This window comes from Leptinotarsa decemlineata, unplaced genomic scaffold (assembly GCF_025532065.1).
Source record: "Leptinotarsa decemlineata unplaced genomic scaffold, Ldec_3_MD MMD2_tig00026314_RagTag_RagTag, whole genome shotgun sequence".
NCBI classification, from domain to species: domain Eukaryota; kingdom Metazoa; phylum Arthropoda; class Insecta; order Coleoptera; family Chrysomelidae; genus Leptinotarsa; species Leptinotarsa decemlineata.
Genome location: NW_027412684.1, coordinates 7166447 through 7189943, shown reverse-complemented (window position 1 = coordinate 7189943; position 23497 = coordinate 7166447). Strand labels below are relative to the sequence as shown.

At 35.8% G+C, this 23497-nt stretch overlaps 1 protein-coding gene across 1 annotated transcript in view; it reads right to left on the bottom strand.

Annotated features, from left to right (window-relative positions):
* Nucleotides 1–22818, bottom strand: part of Cyp4g7 (cytochrome P450 monooxygenase CYP4G7) — a 32365-nt gene extending 9547 nt beyond the window's left edge. Inside the window, exons 1-10 of the mRNA XM_074181670.1 lie at nt 22659–22818; nt 18357–18552; nt 17031–17140; nt 15517–15607; nt 12483–12662; nt 7989–8058; nt 6493–6619; nt 5343–5511; nt 4426–4535; nt 1969–2209 (exon numbers count right to left, since the gene is read on the bottom strand). Coding sequence (XP_074037771.1) covers nt 1969–2209; nt 4426–4535; nt 5343–5511; nt 6493–6619; nt 7989–8058; nt 12483–12662; nt 15517–15607; nt 17031–17140; nt 18357–18552; nt 22659–22676 — 1312 coding nt within the window. The 5' untranslated portion in view covers nt 22677–22818. The remainder of the gene's footprint in view (nt 1–1968; nt 2210–4425; nt 4536–5342; nt 5512–6492; nt 6620–7988; nt 8059–12482; nt 12663–15516; nt 15608–17030; nt 17141–18356; nt 18553–22658) is intronic.
* Between the last annotated feature and the right edge of the window lie 679 nt (nt 22819–23497).

The window sequence follows — 23497 nt, the reverse complement described above, 5'->3', positions numbered from 1 at the left end:
ATTTTATATTTTGCTTTTTCATTTTCATGCACAACGTGTCTAGTTTCACCAAACAAAGCCAATATCTCTGTTCTTCCGTCAGTGTCAACTGTCATTTCATAGTACACGTGTTAGCGACACCACTAACAACCAGAAGGTACTATGCACATGTACTACATGGTATATACTGATCGATTGAAAATGTTGTAGTCAATACCTGCATCTATACTCTATTATACACGGTGCGTGAAATGGCGAAAGAACTGGGCAGAAGCTCCTATGCGGGTTCTGGTAGTTTTGAACGTATTGGAAACGTCGAATAGCTCGAAAAGTGGGTGCCCCACGAGTTGAACGATCGACAGAAATTGTACTGTTTCAATGTTTGTTCTTCTAGGTATACTTTTGCGCAACCAACACAACCTTTTTTGGGTCGGATCGTCACGTGGGATGAAAAGTGGATACGACAACGAGATACATTCAGGACAGTGGGTGGACACCGGAACTTCCCAAAGGAATGAACCCACCAAAAAAAGATCATGATAGCTGTATGGTGGTCAGCAGCTGATGTGATCTACTATATATTCCTGCAACCGGGTCAAACCATCACAGCAGAGTTCTATTGTGGAAAAATCGACGAATTGTACTGTGAGTGTTGCGTTAGCAGAAGCCGGCACCGGTCAACAGAAGACGTCTGATCCTGCTCCACGTTTCATAAATTACCGTCTGAAAATTGAACAAATTGAGAGTCGGAGTTCTTCCTCACCCACCCTGACCTTTCGCCAACCGACTACCATCTGTCCAAGAAGTTTGATAACTTTCTCACCGGTTGAACCTTCGCCAATCAGGACCAAGCAAAAACGGCCTTCGTCGAACAATTTTTTTTGCTAACGGAATCAATCGACTTGTTTTTCTGCACTGATTGCACTAATGGCTCTAGTTTCAATCGAATTGAATGAGTAATCACTGATATAATACACTTCAAAGTAGACTCATAAAAACGAACAAAACGTTCAAAACAACATTATATCAGCACTCTTAATTCTTCATAAAATAAAGAGATCCAATATATTTCGGTATTCCATTCAAAGAGGAGCTAAGCGCACACCAATGTTCACATTTACAAACAATTTTTGTTTCATCTATCAACATGTGTAAGTATAAAATTGTGTCAATACCAATTTTTGTGTCGAGAGATTTTGACAAAACACAAGTGAATCAGTGAAAACAACAGAATTCCTACGCATCTTTTCATGAAAATATCTTTTTCACTTTCAATGTCAGTCTTGTCAGTATAGTTAACTCTGGGCTTTACATTACTTATGTCAGATGTTTTGACATAACATCAACTTTGTAATCTTCTTCGTATAATACTTATCAATTTTGGAATATATTGAACTCAGTTTACTCAAATTATCAATTTTATTAACCTGAAGATAGTAATGGTTTCGAAAATAACGAATATAGGTGTCAGCTGATTCATTTCGAATGAAAAATCACTATTTTTTCATTTGAGTTAAATTTCAAACAGACTTCGTATGTATAGATATATTTTCAGTGGTTTCTTCTAAAATTGTAACTCTCACGTCCTTTTTTTATTACGAAGTTTCTACGTTAAATCGCGATACCGAGTAAAGTATTTATCATCCACCCAAAAAACCTTTTTGGCTTTCTACTTCTCAGTTATGTAGAAAAGAGGAAACTTCGAATGAAAGAGAACAAATTAGATCAATTGTACAAAAAGTATAGAAGGAAAAGAATAATCTAAAACAACTACTTTTTCTTTTTTGATTCATAGTCAATTGACGCTTCATTTCGCTATACAATACCTAGCTATTGTATACGTTGATTTTCCTCAAGTATCGGCCAATTCTGTCACAATTGTTTTTATTTATTTTGTACACCAAATACCCTTTCTCTTCTTTCCACTCTCTATATATTGATAGATGAAATTCTTTCAAAAAAATAATCTTCCTCAAAAATATTACTCACCCAATTTGACGTCCTCTAGAACTTTTCTACCAATGAGAGGTACTGGTGGATAGAGCCTCAGTGTTTCTAGAATGACCCTCTCTAAATATTTCATATTAATTGTGTCAGCGAATGTGATAGGTCTGTCCATGTTGTCCTGGAAAATGTCTTTCAGTTCTTCGTAAACTTTTTGTTGGATATCCTGATGAATTCCGAGTAAACACAAAGCAAAGCTAGATCCAGCTGCAGTGGTGTCATGACCCTGAAAGATAACATTGCATTATAACACGGGCTGAGAAAAGTCCCGGGCCTACGAAGGAAAACGTGTTTTCTTCAGAATTGTCTTCATTCATCAACATGATCTCCATCAAGAGCCACACAATCATTTCAGCGCCGCTCTAACATTTCAATACCACGTTTGTAGAACGATTTATCTTTTGCCTCAAAATAAGCACCAGTTTCGAGGGAAATTTCTCACTGGTGAGCATTTTTTTGAGGTCTGCGAATGGCCAGTAGTCGCTGGGAGCCAAATCTGGCGAATACGTTGGATGTTGCCATTGTTTCGATTCACTCGTGACACGGTGTATTGTCTTTGGCCATATGCGGTCGTTTCTTTGCAATTTTGGCCTTCAAATGCTATATAATATTTACTGTTGATGGTATTTCCCTTTTCAAGATAGTCAATGAATATTACACCACGCACATCTCAAAATATCGAGGCCATAACCTTTCCAGTTGATTGTTGTGCTATTGGGCGCTTTGGACGAGATTGCGAGAACCATCAATTGTTCTTCACTCAGATAGCGATCGTTTTGATTCCGGACTGAAGTGATGGATTCACATATCGACGTTCTTGTTGTTGGTCAATAGTGAGCTTCCTCATAGTCAAATACTCATATAATGTAGAGCCAACACGTTCTTTCGATATCTTTACAGTGTCAGCTTACTCACACAACTTCACTTTTTGAACATTCAAAACAATTTTGTGATTTTTTTTCTGCTGTTACTGCCTCATTCGGGCGTCCACTGCGTTTTGCATCATTGGTGTATTTACGACCACGTTTGAAGTCAGCAAACCAACGTTTGATTGTTGTTTCTGATGCAGCAGAGTCCTCATAACACTTTTCAAGCCATTGCTTCGCTTGATTTGTTGGAAAACGTCTATTTTTTCATATTATTTTCAAAATTGTATTCTGTGCTATGTGTGAGCTATTAATGTGGTTATACAAGCTATTATTGTGATTATACAATATCTCATTGTGGATTATGTCAAAGAATATCTCTGAGAGTATAATAAGTACGTAGTCTCATTCTTTGCGTTACATTGTCCCGTGTCATATATTGGTCAATAACAGTACCAGTCTGGTCTATGACCAGACATTTACATTCAAAACTTTTCGTGCATTACCAGATGGCTGATCATCTCAATTGAATGAAGAAGTTATAAATTTTGTTTTTTTTTACACTTGAACTCAATGAATCATTATTCAGCCAGCGAATGAGTTTACTCAGATTAGCTTCATAAGTTCCGCCCAACTTCCACCAGTAAAGATCATAGCCGTATCATTAGCATAACACATTTTGAACCATCAAATTTATTATTCTGCGTTATTGCGTTCATGTAAGTAAGAAAAAGGATCAGGTTAAGTACTATTCCCTGAGGTATACCCACATTGGTTTGTAATGTTGCACTGAGATTGCTACCAATTTCTACAGTTTGTGTTCGTTATTTTGTTCATTCCTGCATCATTTCAAAAGCATGACCTCTAATACCATAATTACACAATTTTTGAAGTAGGATTTCATTCGACACAGTATCGAAATCCTTCGTCAAGTCCATAAATATTGCAAGACATTTCAAAGACTTATCCAATTTGTTCATAAACCAGAAAGAATAAATCTAAAAATCTAAAGAAATCTATCATTCGATTTTTGACAGATTGTTCGAATAGTTTAGGAAAATTATTGATGACAGAAATTGGTCAGTAATTGTACATATCATTTTGACTTCCAGCTTTGTTGAATGAAGTTACTCTACCTACTTTCCACTGAGACGGTAAATTACCCTTTTTCTAACACAAATTTATCAAATGAACTAAACCATAATAGTAGGCACCGAATTCACAGAAATATTATTGCATTAAAAGATCCTAGAAAATACAGAATTTGACTTTGTATTCGTAACTACATTGATTTTCAATTGTTTCGTAGAATTTAATGCTACGATTCGAATTGATGTTGATTTTCACAAAATAAAGGGCGAGTTTTTTTTTCGAAAACTCACTATAGAGGAAAATAATAATCTGCTTGTGCTAGAATTGGATGAGAAACTAATAACGGTTCATTGTAGTATAGGTTAGTTCACGTTTTTCGTTCATTGGAATTCTTTGTTTTCTATTCGTGAATGAAAAATATTTGAATAATTAATGAAACATCACTGAAAAATATAGGAAATTGAAGTAATTCTCAAGCACTCACCTCGAACATAATTGTATCAACCTCTTCTTTGATTTCTTCATCGGTAATATTATTTCCTGTTTGACTTGCTTCAATCATAAAGTCCAAAAACGCCAACCGTTTCTTTTCACCTAAAAAATGATTATGCATCTTTAAAAAAACATCAGTTGATTTTTGAAATCAACAACTTCAAACAAAAATATTGACATATTATGAAAATGTTGACTCCTTACTTGATAAAAATGAATCAAAATACTATGATGACCATCAAACAATTTTCACATACTATCCAAGACTCATTTCACCACACGGTAGCCCCCAGTCTAACTGATGAAGCTACCGTGTAGGACATGTGCTCACTGTCTCTCACTTACTGAATCAATTAACTTTCAGCTTCTTAGGCTAACCAACTGAAAAAAAGATTCAATGGTGGTTGACGAGCTGCTATTTCTGAAAAATCCATTATATGTGTTCACCTTCAATTATCAGGCAGTAAATATAACTTCAATTACTGTTTTATATTATTATTTCATATTTATAATATAATTATAATAATAATGATAATAATAATAATAATAATACCCCGAAGCCCCAAATGTATCGGGGCTTCGGGGGATAGGACCTGACCAGTGCACACTACGGTGAAAAAAAATATATAACATCCAAAAGGCCAAGTTCAAAACTGCAGTGTAGAACACTACTGGTTTGTTCTACCATGTTCTACTATGTTGATATAGTTAGGCGAATTTCATTTCACAATTTGCTAGTTTGCATTAATAGTTTACCCGCTGATTAATGATTAATCTAAAGAGATGTTCATACTATACTCAACTATTGTTAGGATTTTTCCAAGTGATGAGATATATGACAATATCTATTGAAGTTCTGATGATAATATAGTATGCAGGAGGAAACTATATAGATTTCAAATAGCTCACCAACATCGTTGTCGTCGTTTTCATCCAAATCGTCTTTGATATAGTTGGTCATAATTTCTTGGCTGCCTTGATTATCTTCGTAATCCCCAGTTTTCACGGCTCTCATGTACAAACTCGTTTCACCTGATTTCTTCCGTGCCATATAATCTTCTTTTTTTCTTTTGATTACCTGTGTAATTCAATATCATTTGTTTCTACAAAAATTTTGAGAGTATCTTGTGTTTAGTTGACACCACGAAACCCCAAGGACTAGAGTCACTCCCAATAGCACCATTTAGGTCTTCATCAACTATGAAGCAACCAATGGATGCGTTTTTGAATTGATCATTTTCTCATGAATGGCTTTTTACCTCTTCATTTTTATATGAAGTAGGACTCCACCAAAGAAAAGAAAAAAACAATTAATTTCAAAATGACCTCTTCACAAAGATGTGGAGATCATGTAAAAGAAATTACTTTCAGACACAAAACTGGAGTCTTAACTGAATAAGAAAAAGTGTTTTTTGTATAATCAATGTTCATTTGGAAGGAGTTGTTTTTAAAAAAATTTTCTTTCGTGTAATTCAATGTTCATATGTGAGTAGTTTATAGTGAGTGTTTCTAAAGGGATTTTCCTTTCAGTTCCGTGTCTGAAAGTAATTTCCTAGCATGATCTACAAATCTTTGTGAAAAGTTGATTTTGAAACCATTTTCTCGACGAAAAATAGTGATAGTTTCTGTTGTGAAGTAATAGCGTGATACATTTTTTTCAAAAGCAGTAGATCCATGATGAAAGTAATAGCAGTGGCAACCCTGAATCTAACCTGGGTGTGGAAGCATGTACTCTGAGCATATAGAGGAATTATCAATAAGAAAGGGGGGTCGAAGGTACGCTTTCTATAGTTCAAGGTCCTTACAAGGATGGGGGAGGACTTCGAATCGGTATAAATCAACTACTACTATACCGATGAGTATATAATTGTCTATTATTCATGAATTCTTGAATCATCACACAAATGGGCATAACATGTTTATGACGTGAAATAACGAGTCATGTAAAATTCATACCTATTACATGCAGTTCACAACACAAGGTTCGGGCCTCAATTCCCACAACTTTCAACTTCTTATAGATTTTTTAATCCAAGTGGGTATCATCAAAAATTCTTACCTGTCTAGTGAGGGAATGGATGATATTTAGTAAATTCTTCTGATGGGTAAACATTTTCGTCCAGCGGAATAAGAAATCTAGCCTGAGCCATACTTTGTAATGCCTGAGATGCAATATGTTGCACATACTGGAAAAATACGGAAAATTACATTAGTCGAATAATTTTGCAAAATATCGCAGAATATCGTATCAATTAACCAATTTGAAAATTGAAGTTTCCAATAACTTCAGATGATAAATATTCACAATCATGTTTCCGGAAAGACCAATCCAAAAAATTCTGCTGATGAAAATCTCAAAATTGCATATGAATAGCAGTTTTCCAAGCTGCTCCAAAAGTGAACCAGTGGAATGAGTAGTGAACTTTATGCTCTTCATAATAATAATAATATTAATATTGAATTTGTTCAGCTATAAAACTTCTGAATACAAATAATAAATAACACAATACAAACAGATCATTATAATTGGTTAATAACATGAAATATAAAATTGTATTATTTTCAAGTAAACGATATTTTGAACAAATAAAGGGTTGGAACGGTACCACCTGATTCTTGCCGGTTCTAGTCAAACCATGCATCTCAGTATAGGCGTACTGATAATTACTTGTGTTAGTTTAGATCGCTATTTTTGGGAAAATGCTCATCAAAAAATAATATGGTTAGGGTACCATTGGAAGCAGAATTGAACGCCATCAAAATGATGTGCCACTTGACTACCCCACCTAGGGGGTTGAAACACGAGGGCTACAAATAGTCCTTGAAAGTGTCCCCCTTGATAATGAAATTGACCTGTTCTTTTGATTCCTGGAAGGAAAATATTGAGGATGGAAAGCTTTCAAAATAGACACCCTGTATAGATACAACCTGTGCAGTTTTCCCGAAATTTAAAAACTGGCTTGCATTCAGACATCTATTGAAGAATAAGTGATGAGTTTGCTCATAGTCCAGTAATAGAAATATTACAGGGCACCCGTCAGAACCACAACCTTTATTTCTTTTCGTCGTAGATGAGACTTTCGTATTTGTTAATTGGCTAAGTTTCGAATCAAGATTATTTGAGTGTTATGGTGTGTTTCCACGGGAAACATTTTCAAAGAAATAAATTTCTCCATATGGCGTAGTTAGCAAAATTTTTCCACTAACCAATGTCATTATTATCAGTAATCTAATATTTTCATGAATGCAAAATATGCAAATTTTAAGAAAAGTTACAATTAAATCAATATGAATATATTCAAATTTTGTTTTGCATTCCATACTTCATGAGAAATAAGCGTGTTTTGAATATTTCTTCAAACAACAAGCTAGTAATAATAAACAGTTGGCTTTATAATGAAAATAGAAATATCGCACTTTCAAAGGCTACAAGAAATACTTGGACTGAAAATTGTGCTGCTTTCTTCAAAATAGTCTGTCAAACAAAATTAACCTGAAGGATAGGTATTGAGTTGAGTTTAATTGTCATGCTCTTTTTGAGAATCATATACTCACTCCATTACTGCCATAGCATAATCGAAACCAGTATTGTCTTCGTCAGTTTTGACAACACCCATGGATGTTTCTGAAATGAATTTTGAATAAATTAATCCATTATAATCAGATTTTCGAGAATCATCAGTACACGGCGTGATAAATAGACATTATATGCAAATATAGTAACATTTTTTAACCATTTTTTGCAAGTACCTAATAGTTGACTTTCGTCAAATATGAAAATTGCAAATTGCTAATAATATGGAAATTTACAATTATGCACGGAATAATTTATTTGTTATGCGAAATATAAAAACGGTTTGAATATTTACGTGCAATGAGTTTTGGATCAAGGTTTGTTGTTTCAATAATACACGTTTTTCTCAAATCTGATTCTAATTTCGTCAGATATGTTCGGAGTTATTTTTTGTCATTTAGCTATGATTTATTGATGAGTATCGGCAAAAATATTTTAATGAGTTGCCGAATATTTACTTCTAGACTTTATCAAAAGAAAATTAAGTATAGACTCAATTCAGGAAAACTAGCGGGCCACACAAATGGATCTCTTCTGATCATATAAATGAGTGTGCCAGATATATGACTTCAAATGCCTGGTGCTAACTCACCATATATTTATAAAATATTGTGAATTATCAATGTAAAAAGTAGGATCATTCTTCTGAAATTTCTGTTGTCAGTGGTTCGATGACAGTTTTCAATATATCTAAGTGAAGTTCATCAGTTGAATCTCCTGAAATTGAAAGCGGTCACATTATTTGATTTTGTGATACGGCAGCCAACAATTTCAGTTTTGAAGGTGCTTTAAATGAACATCTTTCAAAAATGACTGTTATGATTGAACTAAAAACGGTGTTGAGCCAAATTTTCCAAAATTGATATTTGAACAAAAATTCTGTATTCGTCCGATTAGACTTTTCTTAGGTTTCATTTTCTATTTGGGTTGGTAACTGGGTTACCATCAAATCTTCGATTTCGTCGCAATTTTTTTTATTGAATCAGGTATATTCCTGTCCAAATCACTGTGGACAGCACAAGCGTCCTGGGTTGAATTAATTCCCTAATGCATCGTCTTTTGACGTTTCCTCTCACACATGAGAGGTTCACAAATGAAAAACGTACAATACAGAAAATAGCAGCCACTAACGGTTTCTCGAGGGGTATTGTAGATCAAATAATGAGAAAGAAAAAGTTCAGGTTGGTAGGTAGGACTACAAAGTCTCTTAGGAAATCCAAAGGACAAAGTCGAGAATTCAGAAGAGTCTGGAATTTACGAAATCAAATATAAGGACTGCGTAGCAAAATATTCAAGACAGACTAAAAGATCCATTGAAATACGACATAAGGAACACTTAGCACACCCAAAATATGGAAGCCAGAAAAAAATCAGTAGTCGGCCATCATGTTTTGCAACAAAACCATTCCATAGACTTCGGTTGATCAAGATTGATTGGACAAGTTAACTACAACAGGCATCTAGATGCTTGTGAGAGCTTGTAAGAAGTCAATATAATATCATGAATAACGATGTTGGACCAATATCTAATAGTTTCACTTATAGCATATTTCAGTTATCAGATTCACCTGACTAGTAGATAAGGCAACGTTGTGAAATTAATTTTAAGACAATTGAGACGCAAAAACGTAGCAAAGGTATCTATGATATAAACAAGGACAACATTGTATGTAGCTTTAGTCTAATCTCCCTCTTGAACATGATTACTTGGTGATTGAGACATGTGCTTGGCTGTTAAAAATAACGGTTTGGTGTTCAGATATAACTCCAGTAATATTGGTTATAATTATCATTATTAAGTATGACGGATGCGTCGCGGCTATTCGCATCACACTTCTACCGACAACCAAACAGCACTGCCTTGACAGGATGCGAATGCTAGTGACCGCTTAAAGTCACTATTGAAGCAAGCGAACAGCATCGCGGAAAACCTCAAGTTACAAGAGTTACCTTTCCACTCATTCCAGGAGTCTCCTCTTGTTGTGAGTAATCCGCCGACCACTGATCAGGGGAATCATTTTGGAAGGACATTTATGAATACTTCCAAGTTACGAGAGTAATATTTCCACTCATTCCAGAAGTCTCCCCTTGTTGTGAATAATCCGCCGACCACCGATCAGGAGAATTCTTCTGGAAGGACATTTATGAATACTTCCAAGTTACCAGAGTAATATTTCCACTCATTCCAGAAGTCTCCCCTTGTTGTGAATAATCCGCCGAACACCGATCAGGAGAATTCTTCTGGAAGGACATTTATGAACACTTCCAAGTTACGAGAGTAATCTTTCCACTCATTCCAGGAGTCTCCCCTTGTGAATAATCCGCCGACCACTGATTAGGGGAATCCTTCTGGAAGGACATTTATGAACACCCGCAGCCACTCAACTCAGACACTCCAGCCCCAATGTAGTTCGGAGCTTACTGTAGAGAGCTTCGACAGCCTGAGCTCAATGAACTGCTCATTCCGGATTGGTTTATCGAGGGTCGGACCGTTCTTATTTTCTAAGGATTACAGACCGATAAAATGTTCGTTTTCGTGTTATGAATTGTTTACAAGCATCTCGTACACACGAATACTCACCGCATTGAGTGAGTATTCGAACAGGTATTGAGCCGAAAGGGTCGAAAAAAGGAGTTGCTGGATACAAAGAAAACCTGCTCATCGATAGATGTGTAACGTAAAACTCGATACAGTATAACCGTGAAATCTCTATGACCTGGATCGATTAACGCAAAGCATTTGATACAACATCGCATACAATATGTAAGGTGAATGCAATTGCTCGGATGCCTTGTGGTACCCAACAAGATATTGTTGATACAAATCTGGCAAACCTGCTCCACTATATCGTCTGGTCAGTTGTGTTTGGAGGCTCTTCATGTAAAGTCATCAGAAGTTCGGATAGTCTGTGATCATGAAAAATAATTGTGAATCATTTCTCTTTGAAGTAAATGTCCAAGCTGCCGATGAACTTGACGCACAACGAAATGACTACATCAAAGCCGCAGAGTTTACTTTATATCTGCAGGTACACAAAGATAATCCGATCCATGTATTCTTCAAGAATATCGAAGACGAAGGCTTATAATTTGGAAATAATTGCCCCAACTTCTGACTTGGAAATTATCATTATTATATGTTCAGTAAGTAGCTAGGTATCATCAATACTCTAGAATTTACTAGAAATAATTATGTAGAATAAACTTCCTGAGAACGTTTTCCCAAATGGAATTGATCTCCAACGATTAAAATCCAATATGAATCGCTGCTTTCGCACAAGCACCGCTTTAAGAACGTCTTAAGGATTTTCCTGTAATCTCGTGTTTTCTGTTTTATCTGAGCAGAAATTATTTTATTTTTGTCAGTATATCAGATGATAGTCATTGTTCAAAAATATTTTTAGCCCTATCTCATTTGAAGCTTTTCAAATTTCAAGTTTCAAGTTATGCATTGCCAATAATTCATCATCAGTGCCAGTGCCATTTCTGTAAATTTCGATTTGTCTAGCTCCACAATGATTGATTTAAAATGACTTCACTTTGCATATCGTGTTCCACTTTTTCAATCCGTTTGATATCCAGATATGGAAATTGTTAACCGCCATTTTGCGGTGTCTGCCTAATTCGATTCAAAATAATGTCACTATGCTTTTCGTAGTCCACTTATCAAATCCTTTCATTCGATACACACATCATATAGGTTACCGTGGAAATGATAAATTACTATCTTGTGGCATCCACAATATTATATTCAATTGATCCGGCATTATCACGAGAACTTAAGGTATCTGTAACATTTCAGCTCGATAGCGGTTTTTATGGAAATTGTTAACCGCCATTTTGCGGTGTCTGCCTAATTCGATTCAAAATAATGTCACTATGCTTTTCGTAGTCCACTTATCAAATCCTTCCATTTGATACCCATGTCATATGGGTTACCCTGGAAATGATAAATTAGTATCGTGTGGCATCCACCATATTAGATTCAAAATGAGGGAATTCAATTGATCTGGCATTATCACGAGAACCTAAGGTATCTGTAAATTTTCAGAAATCTATATTACTGGAAATCTATATTACTGGAGTTTTTTTCCAACACCAAACCGTTATTTTAACACCTCGACACGTGTTTCGATCACCAAGCGATCACCTCCAAGAGGAAGGTCAAACTCAGTTTGATCAATCACTTGGTGATTGAAACACATATCGAGGTGTTACATAACGGTTTGGTGTTGAGAAAAAACTCCAGTAATATTAATTACTACACCAAATGTTCCAAACAGTGCATCACAAGTACCAAGAAATCTCTCTGAATTGCCAAATCCCAAAAGTTATTAATGAGGTACGAGTATTCATCTGATTTGGCTTTTGGAATTCTTCGATTTTTACGCACGACCTACGAAGCGCCTCTGTACCAATTTAAAAAGGTGAATATTCGTGATAACGATGATTTGTCCTGAATAGTACTCACTTACCTAATAATGTATCAACTGTAACAGCACTCATCTGATTATGAACGTCAAAAACTTTCTTTTCTTTTTTAAACTGCTCCACCAAGTTATTCGCGTTCTTGTTGAATACTGGCATGAAGGATTTGAGAATAGATGTGTGGAATGTGGGAGCAATCATTTTTCTATGCGACCGCCATTTTTCACCTGAAAATTATAAAATAATTCAAGTGATGAGAAAGAAACACTTCTATACGTTCGAGTGGGAGATTTTAGTGTCTCAATGGCTGAAAACGCGTGCTTCGGAAAACCAAGATTGTATTTGTAATTCCTGCTAAGATGTTCAATTAAAAAAAACATGATTTTCCATATCCAATTCAATACAAAAAAGTGTTCATGGATTCAACTCGGAATGGAGTTTGATTTCAAATTTTGATTTGAAAATGACTGGCTCAAAAATGAATGTGAAATTTCGACTGTGGAATGGTACTTATTCATAATTTTGATTTCTAATTTGAAGACGAAATTATAAATAGTAATCTTGAATTTTCAATAAAAAAACTGAATTTCGGAAATAAAAATTGGAATGAACGCACTATGTGGCCAGGAAAAAATTTTGGCGTCTACAAAATATTGATTATTTTCAATCAGTAGATAATAAATATTTCGAAAGAAAATCTCGAAATATTCATCTCTGCCAACTACCAAACAGTAGGTTCTGGTAAATGCCTGCCGGAAAACAACTACTTCCCCGGGTAATACCACGCTGGGTATTGAATTATATCCGACAGACATTCATGCAAGATACCTCACAGAGGTTAGTCTAGCAGATGGTTCTCGTTTATCCAGCAGCAGAACCATACTGAAATTATCCGAGTACTTCACTTGCACAGTAAGAGGACTGGTCATGAGGGGTGTCCACAGGGAGAGGTCTTATCACCCCTTCTCTGGAACATAGTTCTGGATACCCTGATTAATCACCTCAACAATAATGGATTCTACACAATTGCGTGATATGCAGATGATATAGTTATCTTGCAGACCGGTAAATTTGTGAACACACTGTGCGATAGAGCGCAGGGTAGGCTCAAATCATTAGAAACATGGTGTATGGAACACTCACTGTCGATCAATCCCAAGAAAACCGAGATGGTCCTTTTCACTAGGAAAAGAAGTTTATCGGCCTTAAAACCTCCCGCAATTTTCAGAAGCAAACGAAATTTCTCTGAAGAGGTGGAATACCTTGGTACTATCCTCGACAAGAAGCTAACATGGAACTCTCACCTACAGAGTGAAGCAAAAAGAGCATATGTAGCTTATGAGCAATGTTGGAGGACAGTGGGACGCGAATGGCTTGTTTCACTCCGTGTGGTCACCTGGATCTACACTGCAATAATAAGACCAATGTTAACGTATGGAGCCATTGCATGGGAATCGAAAGTTCTACAAGCAATGACCATTCAAAAATCATATCAAATATATCACAGGAGCCATGAAAACAATACTAACCGCGACAATGGAAGTAATTACTAGTTTGACCCCTTTGGACCTGTACGTTAAGGAAGTTGCGTTAATGGCCTTGTTACGATTGCGCACGGCTTGTGTAAACCTCGAAGTAGGAATGGGTCAATCGAGGATGAACCTATGGCGAGAAGCGTTTACTGCGCAACCTCTGCTGCAGGCAACCAGTGATGCAATTGAACACAGGTTTGTGTTTTATAAACACTACAATATACAAATAAAACAGAACACAGAGTCAGGTGCTACAAATGCAATATGCATAAATACAGACGTCTCAAAAACCAAAGAAGGCTCAGGATGTGGAGTGTAGGTACTTCAGATCACTGAGCCTAAGGATCAAGTGGGGAATGGAAAAAAATAAAAGCGTGGTCCAAATAGAACTGGGTGGTATCTCAATCGCCACAAAAGAAATAACCAGGAAAGGAATTTCTGGCAAAAACATAACAATCTGCACTGATAGCAGACAAGCCCTATTAGCTTTGAACAGACAACGTGTTACCTCAGGGGCTAGTACTAGAGTGTCACCAAGATTTAGTCAAAGCCTCGGTAGATCATAGCATTATCCGTAGGTGGATCAAACAGCACAACATAAGTAAAGGTAATCGCATTGCCGACTCTTCAGCCAAGGAAGCGGCTGGACTAAGAATTTTAGGACCCAGTGGCACCTACGGCCTGATGACGGAACCAACCAAGCATTACACCAATGTTCAATCCTTGAAGACATAGGATGAAATCAAAGGACGCAATCTTGCCAGGATCACCCTATGCGACCCTAGGAAGCTGGCGCCGAAAAAATATCTGGCGATGACCAGGAAAAATCTACGTTTAACAGTGGGATTTCTGACTGGCCATTGTCAACTAAGGAAACACCTCCATAATATGGGTTCAGTGGACACACCTCTATGCAGGATGTGTGAATAGGAAGATGAAACTGTAGGGCATTTCCTATGCGAGTGTCCGGAGTGTTCGGCGAGTCTTGGCATACACCTGCCGATATAGAAGTTGTGGGCCTACACTCACCCTCCCTACTATACGGATACAGAGTTTCACCTGCAGACTGGTTCCGAGGTATTATCTCTCATCAGTGCAGGAAAAATCCAACCCAAACAGCAAAGTGCCTTGGACCCGATTAATTTCAACCCGGCTCAAGTGCATGTATGAAACCTTCGTCTAAGAAAAAGATTGTTAACTACCAACAGCTACATCTAATAAACAAAGCCACAGGCGGGGAAATCATTCACTGATTAATCTCGTAATTTCGAAATTAAAGTCGAAATTTCGAGATTGAAGTCAAAAATTCGAGTTTGAAGTCGTAATTTCGAAATTACGAGATTAAAGTCGAAATTTCGAGATGAAAGTCGAAATTTCCAGATAAAAGTCGAAATTTCGAGATAGAAGTCCAAATTTCGAAATTCAAAGTCGTACTTCCAAAAAAACAAATAATAAAAATATGTGGCCCTTCTGCGCTTCCGTAAACGTTTCTTTTTCTCTTGGAAAATTTTGATCATAAATGTGATTTTCATTGAAGTTTCTTACTCACCTTTACTTATAAGTAATCCATCTCCTAACCAAGGTTCAAATAATCGGTATTCCTGAGGTTTTTCTAAATGGACGCTACTTCCCAATATTAACTAAAACAACAAATTGATTAGAAAATTCTTTTTGGCAATCCTCTCATAGTATACAGGATGTTAATGAAGTCATTCGTTTCAGAAAATTATGCTTTGTGATATTTTCAAAGAACACAAACATGAAACAAGTACGGAAGTAATAGACCTTTAAACCTTTAGGAAAAAAATTATAGAATCAATATTATTTCCCAGTTCTATGACAGAATGGTTCATTCATCAGGATGTGACACTCAAATTTTTCCACGGATATTACGCATCATTCAAGTTTATAGATGTGTTTGATATTCGTCGCCGTTTGAACAAACTTTGAAAAGGAAATTTTTTTGAAAAGTATTCAAAGTAAAAGTATTTTGAATAGTATTCAAACTTACACTTAATTTTGAATTTTATTCGGAGAACAGCACATGCCATCGGCTCGGGGAGTTATCAACAGTGCCTATCCAGTACACGAGGCTAATGGTCTTCAAGCCCGTGGGTTGGCCCTGTCCGGGAAGCCAATGTGGTCTTACGGACGGGGTCGCCGGATCCTTGTCAGTGGCAGAAATAAATAGGGTGAGGAGAACTGAAACCCACCAGAAGTCTTTGCAAAACGTGCCACCGTGGACCAAGCTAAGTTGTAAGGAATCGTGCCGACAGCTGAATGGCCGCAGGGTGATATACGGTCACGAACGATCCCCTATGGGGAACTGGTCGAAACCTCATTGTAATCAGCCTACATCTGGTAATGCGGGGTTCTGCCAGAGGTGACCAACTATTCTTTTGCTACTCGTGGGAACATACTGAATGAAACAACAGAAACAACAAAAACCAATCCCGAGGCTGGACAGAAGTGTTTATGTCAATCTAAAGCGATGGCTGGGGATGAACAGAAATGTCCACCCTAATCTACCGCTGGGAATGAGGCTGCACATAGCAAATCACCTCCAACAGCAAGGACGCTTCCTGCAGCGGGCGCCAAGAGCTCCGTCTTGAACAAATTCAAGGAACCGGCTGCCCCTGCAGGAAAGCTCCCTCACTTGTGCACCTCCACGGAGGGAACCTCAACAAGGTTGAAGAAGCCGCGCAACGGCAGTAATATCGCTTCGCGCTTCTTGGAGGCCACCGTGAGACACCTCAAGGTTGCCAAAGAGAGTGTCTGTTCGGCAAGTCTTGGCCTACACCTGCCAATATAAAAGAGATGTCTCCTGGTGAAAAGGACATGAGGGATGATGACCTAGTAGGACAACTCCTGGAGAGGATGTACAATGGCTCACATGTGGCCTTAGTGCTGTGAGTCTACACTCACTTTCCCTACTCTACAGATATTAGATACCAGATGGTCTTTAAGAAGAGTGTTATAAGGGTTTCTTATCCATGTCAACCGCGAATGAACTAGATGCTGATTAAATGTTAAAGAACATCAGAACTAATCATGCAAACATACCTCTGCATCTTCCGCACTGCAGATTCCAATGTATAGCTTTGGTCCAAAATACAGTTTCACGATATCGCTATTAAGTTTGTGGTAAAGGTCATATACCAAGTCGTAAACATCTGAAAACAAAAGATATCTAATTTCATTTTTTTTTATTGAAAAAATATCAGAAGATATTTAAGCGTTTATAAGGACATAGCAAATGTTTGTTATTATAACTTTTTCAGTAAAAGTAATCGGTGTATGCTACAGAAACTAACAGAAGAATAAAAACTACATTCAGGTGCAACAAATACGCCCTGTAATCGTTTATTCACCCTTCGAAGCTCGATACCAAACGGTTGTTGGACTACTTACAGTAGGAATGAACTACGATGTCTAACAGGCCTTCTTACTGTCATTTGAATCATCATATGCAGAGACTCGGACTGTCGAAAGACAGTGTGTGTCGTCTCTGTTCGGAAAATGATGAAACAGCAAAGCACATACTTTGTGCCTACCCGGCTGGGGACCGAATCAGATTTTCAGAGTTTGGCAGAGCCGTACTCTTAAAATCTGACCTGAAAAACAACTCATCTTACAAAATAATCGGCTTCGTTAAAAAACTGGGTTCATTTAGTCGAGTATGAATAGGTGTAAGCCACAATAAACCCTTGCGGTTTATTGTGAATGCTCGAAATTAAAATTCAATACATCAGTATTTTTTTCATTATCAACCGAAATAGTTCAAAGAAAATTGGATTTTCACGACACATTCGTAAAACATATCACATGCTGAAAACTCCATTAAGATTCACAATGTCTTCCAACGAATTTGTACTCCAGTGAATCCAAAATGAAAAAATCAATATCTTCCAAAATAACAATAGATTTACAGTCGTTTTCCTTCAATTTTTTGTGGTATTATTTCGTGTCGACTTCTTGACAATGACAGATGTCAAAGTTTGACGTGTTTGGTTAACTAGTGACGCTTCTAATTCCTATCGGTATCTGTTGAAAATATCTATAAATTTTCATTATACAATCAGAAGTTCCTCACTTGTAACATCTGAACGGAACTAGATCTCAAGATCGGACAAAATTCACATAACAAAGAATTTATTTTTTATTTTTGATACAGAAAACAATGTGAGAAATAAAACTTTCTGTGGGATTTTGAGGCGAAGAAAATCTATTATTTGCTAAAAGTGTTTTAAGACAAACTGTTTCTGTGTGATGAATGATTGCTTCATCTACTATTGAAAAGCGTTGATAGGCAGAAGTAGATTTTTTAGGCACATTCATACTGAATGAATCAAGATAGCTGAACACAAATACAAAATAATACATAATTACCTGTAGGTGACTTTCCGATGCCCATATGAATATGTCCCAAAATTGGCAGAGTTCTCGGACTGGGTATATTGTCCGTCAATTTGACATGCCTCAAATTTTTGAACCAGTAGTGATAAGCTGTCAATATCGCCGTTAAACAGAGAATGAATGTGATTGCAGAACTGACGAAGGAATAAGATTCTCCTTCCATAGAAATCTAAAAAAAAATATGGCATTACGAAAATATGTTACTCTCAGAGCTTCATAATCATTTTTAATCAGCTCAACCGGCGAATAATAAAAATAGATAATGAAAACACAATAGATTGATTGAATAAAAGTGATTCAATAATCATCACCAGTAATACCACTAGAGTTCAAATTATAACTGTTGATTTCTACTGATTGTTGTAGCTCAAAAGTACCATTTATGGAGGAAAATTATAATATTCTTCCAATTCATATTTACTTGAGCTTGCTACAAGTGATAGAAAATTATAATTTAGAGGTTTTTCGGGAAGCTGCATAAACAGATTCACAGCGCGTGGCATCAATTATTTAGGCTTTTAAATTAGTAATTTCTACTCAATGTAGTTGCATGAAAATACCATTTCAAGATAGAAAATAGTATATTCTTCAATTTCACATAAGACATAGACACCTAATTGAAAACATTCAAAGTACTGCATTTTCGCCATTAAGAAGAGAGGAGGTGTCCGAAGAATATAGAAAACATCTTAGCTTTGTAATTGAAATGTATCAAAAACAAATATTATGTGAACAAATGAAAACCAATCTGTCGAAAATGGTCTGTTATTGTAAACGTCAAAAAATTTTCAGTATAATTCGCTGTTGGGTATCCCACGAGAAAATATGTCCACTAAAATACCTCCATTGCCATGGTGATTTGTCCAAATAACGCATTTTGATTGGTTCAAAATTACAGTTGTGGAATTTTCATGGAAGTGAATTGAGTCATCAGTAGATTTCCACTCTCAATCAGCAGAACATTAGCTTGAGTGCCAAAACAGGATATCAACTGCATAAACAGTAAGCCTTGCAAGTCTGAACTCAACACTCCGCACTTGCGATTATTTTTCGTCCTTGTTTGCAGTGGATTGATTCACAATATTCCGAAGTCTAATTGCATTTGGCCTTCGTTGTGAAAGTGTCGATCTTCTCACTCGCGTAATTGTTAATGAGACTGTGATGATTATTGCTCAGTTTACTTCTATTACAACATAACAATTATTCATGCACGAACAATCACAAACGTCATAACCTAAATTATATCCATCGAATGGAATAATACATGATGATTTAGTCGATATCTATTTCAAATTGCATTATTTTGGATTTCTTTTAACTTTCATCGTCAAATATTTGTAGACAAGGTTTTTGTAGCGTGTACAGTTTACCAGCAAAAATACTGAGTTTCATTTATTTAAAAAACACGTTTTCTCATTAGCTTAAAGAAAAGTATCCAACATAACACATATTCATGTTGTTCAATGCCACTGAGATGAAGATCAATATACATCATGAATGAAATTATGGAATACTATTTTGGTCTATCTGCAGATGCAGATAGACCAAATCAGTTATCCCAGTGCCAAAATTTCCATATTCGTGACTTCAATGTCCACAATATCGATTGGCTCAAAGATCAACAGGCGGCTTTCGTATGTCACCCATATTTGGAATAACGCAATCGAGAAACTTGTGAGTGTGTGGCATGAGGGTTTGCTGGCCAAACTTCGATACTATTTTTTGTCGGATCATTTTTGTGTATGACTCTTCAGCTTCCTGAAAGAACGTTCCCAGCAAATTGCCGTCGATGGATATCTCTCGAATACTTTCACCATCAACGCTAGTATTCCCCAAGGATCCATATTGTTTCCAACCCTCTTTTTATTGTATATCAACGACTTATTGGAAAAAACCAAGAGTCCAATATATTGCTTTGCTGGTGAGAGCATACTTGTCTCGTCATTCCATTTGGATTCCAGGACATCGTCTACGGCGGTAAATCTTCACCAGCAGCAGAAGAATGCATATCTTAATGATGATATAGGAGTAATTTCGGATTGAGGTGAAAGTAACCAGGTTCAACTCAATGCCACAAAAACCCAGGCATCGGTTTTCTCCAAGAAGATGAATGTCTCCGAACCGGATATAATAATGTCAGGTCAAACAATTCCGCTTTCTGCTTCAATAAGTTTGTTGGGGGGTTAAAAGACACCTATATGTCTTGGCACAATCATGTCGCTGGAATTGCAAAGGCTGCTCCTCAAAAGCATGAAACACTGTTTGGAACCAAAAAACTGTACACACCTCAGCAACTTTTAATGTTTTATAAAGCTCAGATCAGACCTTCTTTGGAGTATTGTTCTCGTGTATGGTGCTCTGCCCCCAAACATACCCCGAAGTTGCTGGATTCCATCCAGTAGTGCTTGTGTTTTGAAATCAATTTGGTGAATAAATCAGAAATCATGACAAAACAGTTTCGTTGAATTTCATTCACTCACGTCAACAGGAAATCCCCATTAATGCGTTATACATTTTTAATGAATGTATCAAATGAAATCAAAATGTACCTTATTAAATTGAATATAAGATACACAACTTAAAAGATATTGAAGATAGAATATCATTGTCGAAGTGTTATCAATTTAAAGATTATAAGTTATACAAATTAAAAGTAGTACTTGATTTCAGAAATTTGGGTTGGAAAAGTAATCAGAAAGTAATAATATATATGCTACATATTGAAATAAATTATAATAATAATGAATATTGTCATGCAACACATAAATGTAAACAAAAGAATATAAAAACTATCAAGCTTGAAAATATGAAAGTGATTGCATAGAAAATAAAAGTGAGTGTCTACTTCGTAAACATTTTCAATACAGTTCAGAGCCAAATGTAAACATCAAACAAAAAGTTGAAAAAGTCACATAGTTCAAATACCAGTGGGTACTGAATACAATAATAAAAATTTATTGTTTATATAATTTAAATTTATGTCTGAATACAACTCATCTAACGAATAATAGGCCTTTGAAATCAAAAGCTTTTTTACAGACTTTCTTGATTTAGTAGTACATGTTATGCCTTTGATCTCCATTAGCAAATGGTTAAACATTTTTTTCCATTATATATGAAAGACCTCCCAATTTTTGATGATATTGGAATTGGTAAACCTATATTGAGCCTATTTCTGGTATTTCGTCGTGGTGAAATGGAAATTTCCGTCCATCCTATTTTCATTGTTCCAATCCTATCCTCCGTATACTTTTATAGTATACTATTTGGTATTGGTCCACCATCGTTATTCATAATATTATTATGGACAGACAAAAATATCTATTAAAATAAGAAGTAAGGAACACTTAACACACTGAAAATATGTAAGACCTGAAAAATCAGCAGTCGCCCATCATATTTTGCAACAAAACCATTTCGTAGACTTTAGTTCATTGAGATTAGTTAGACAAGTTAACAACAACAGGCATCTAGATTCCTATGAGAGAGTGGAAATAAGTTAACATAATGATATTATGAATGACGGTGGTGAACCAATATCTAACATAGCTTCTTAAAATAATATTTTATTTACTAGATTTACCTGACACATTGTGAAATTAAGACTAGTAGAAAGGCAATATTGTGAAATCAATTTCATATAGCTTATAATATTTCAATTATTAGATTTACCATACTATTACATAAGAAAATATTATAAAATTTATCCAAAACTGGTTGATAAGGCAATATGATGAAATCAATTTAAGACACTTAAGACGCAAGTACCTAGAATAGGTATCTATGGTATAAATAAGGATAGTTTTGTAAGTACGATTAGTTTGATCTTCCTCTTGAAGATAATCACTTGGTGTTCGAAACACGAGTCAAGGTGTTAAAATAACGGTTTGGTGTTGAGAAAAAACTTCAGTAATATTCATTACTACACTAAAGGATCCAAACAGTGCATCACAAGTAGATGTGATCAGTTAACTTTTATAAATATTTGAATGAAGTGCAATAACTATCATTCAAATAGCTACACTATTATTTTTATAATGAAACCTCGAATAATTCTTTCCTTTCACAAAAAATATATACTTTTGAAATTCATTTTTCAAACAAATAAAACTTTTTTTCGAAATTCCTGATTTTGAAAATTGAAGAATAATTATGAAGGTCTTGTTGCATCACTTTCGATAATGAAAAATAATCATCATTGATCTCATCATCAAAGTATTAATCCAGAAATATTTGCATTGCCGCTCTAAAGAAAAACAATAAACTATTACGTACCACGACTTGCTCCGACATTCTCGTTTCACATTTGCTAACAAACCACTAACGTTCGAAAAAATAATTCAGTTGTGAACAATTTGACCATTAATATTTATAACAGCTGATATAACAATGACTATTTTTTCATATCAACTATCCGACTCATGTGAATAATTTTGATATGTAGGACGTTGAGGAATCTTTCGAATGACCAGTTCATTAATATGCTGGAAATTTTAACAAACAAAATATTCTACAACACAATGTTCACAATCGCATGAAAGAAACATCACTTGACCAACCAAAACTAGGTTATTCGAAATCAATTTATACAGGAACAACTATGACCTTGATCGTCTTTCCAAATGAAGGAAAGTTTCTAAAGCAAGGTTAGGTTCACGATGAAAACAATGACAGGGAAAAATCTGAAACTTAATCAAAAATTATGTTATTTCCCAACAAAATCGTAGAAGACAGTTCATCTGTGAGAATGAATAACGACAATAAATTACTAGAGAATAGATCAGAATCAAGATGAAAAAAAAAATGAATTCACCAGGTCCGATCTGAACTGAAGTAACTGAATATGAACTACAGACGACGACAGTGGAATTGGAGTAGAACTGATGGAGGAAAGGAACGAGGTTACCTCTACATACAGAGGTAGACAATTTGACAATTGATAACGGCCATTTTGTTGAAGCTACATCCGTCAAATTACTTGTCGTTTATTCAGTCTGTTTTGCTAAATCACCATGAACGTATACAGTGCATTTCTTTAATGTTCACCCCTCCTTTATTTTTTGAACGGGTCAACTCAAAAAATTTAAATTTGAGATGATGAAATGAATGCATGA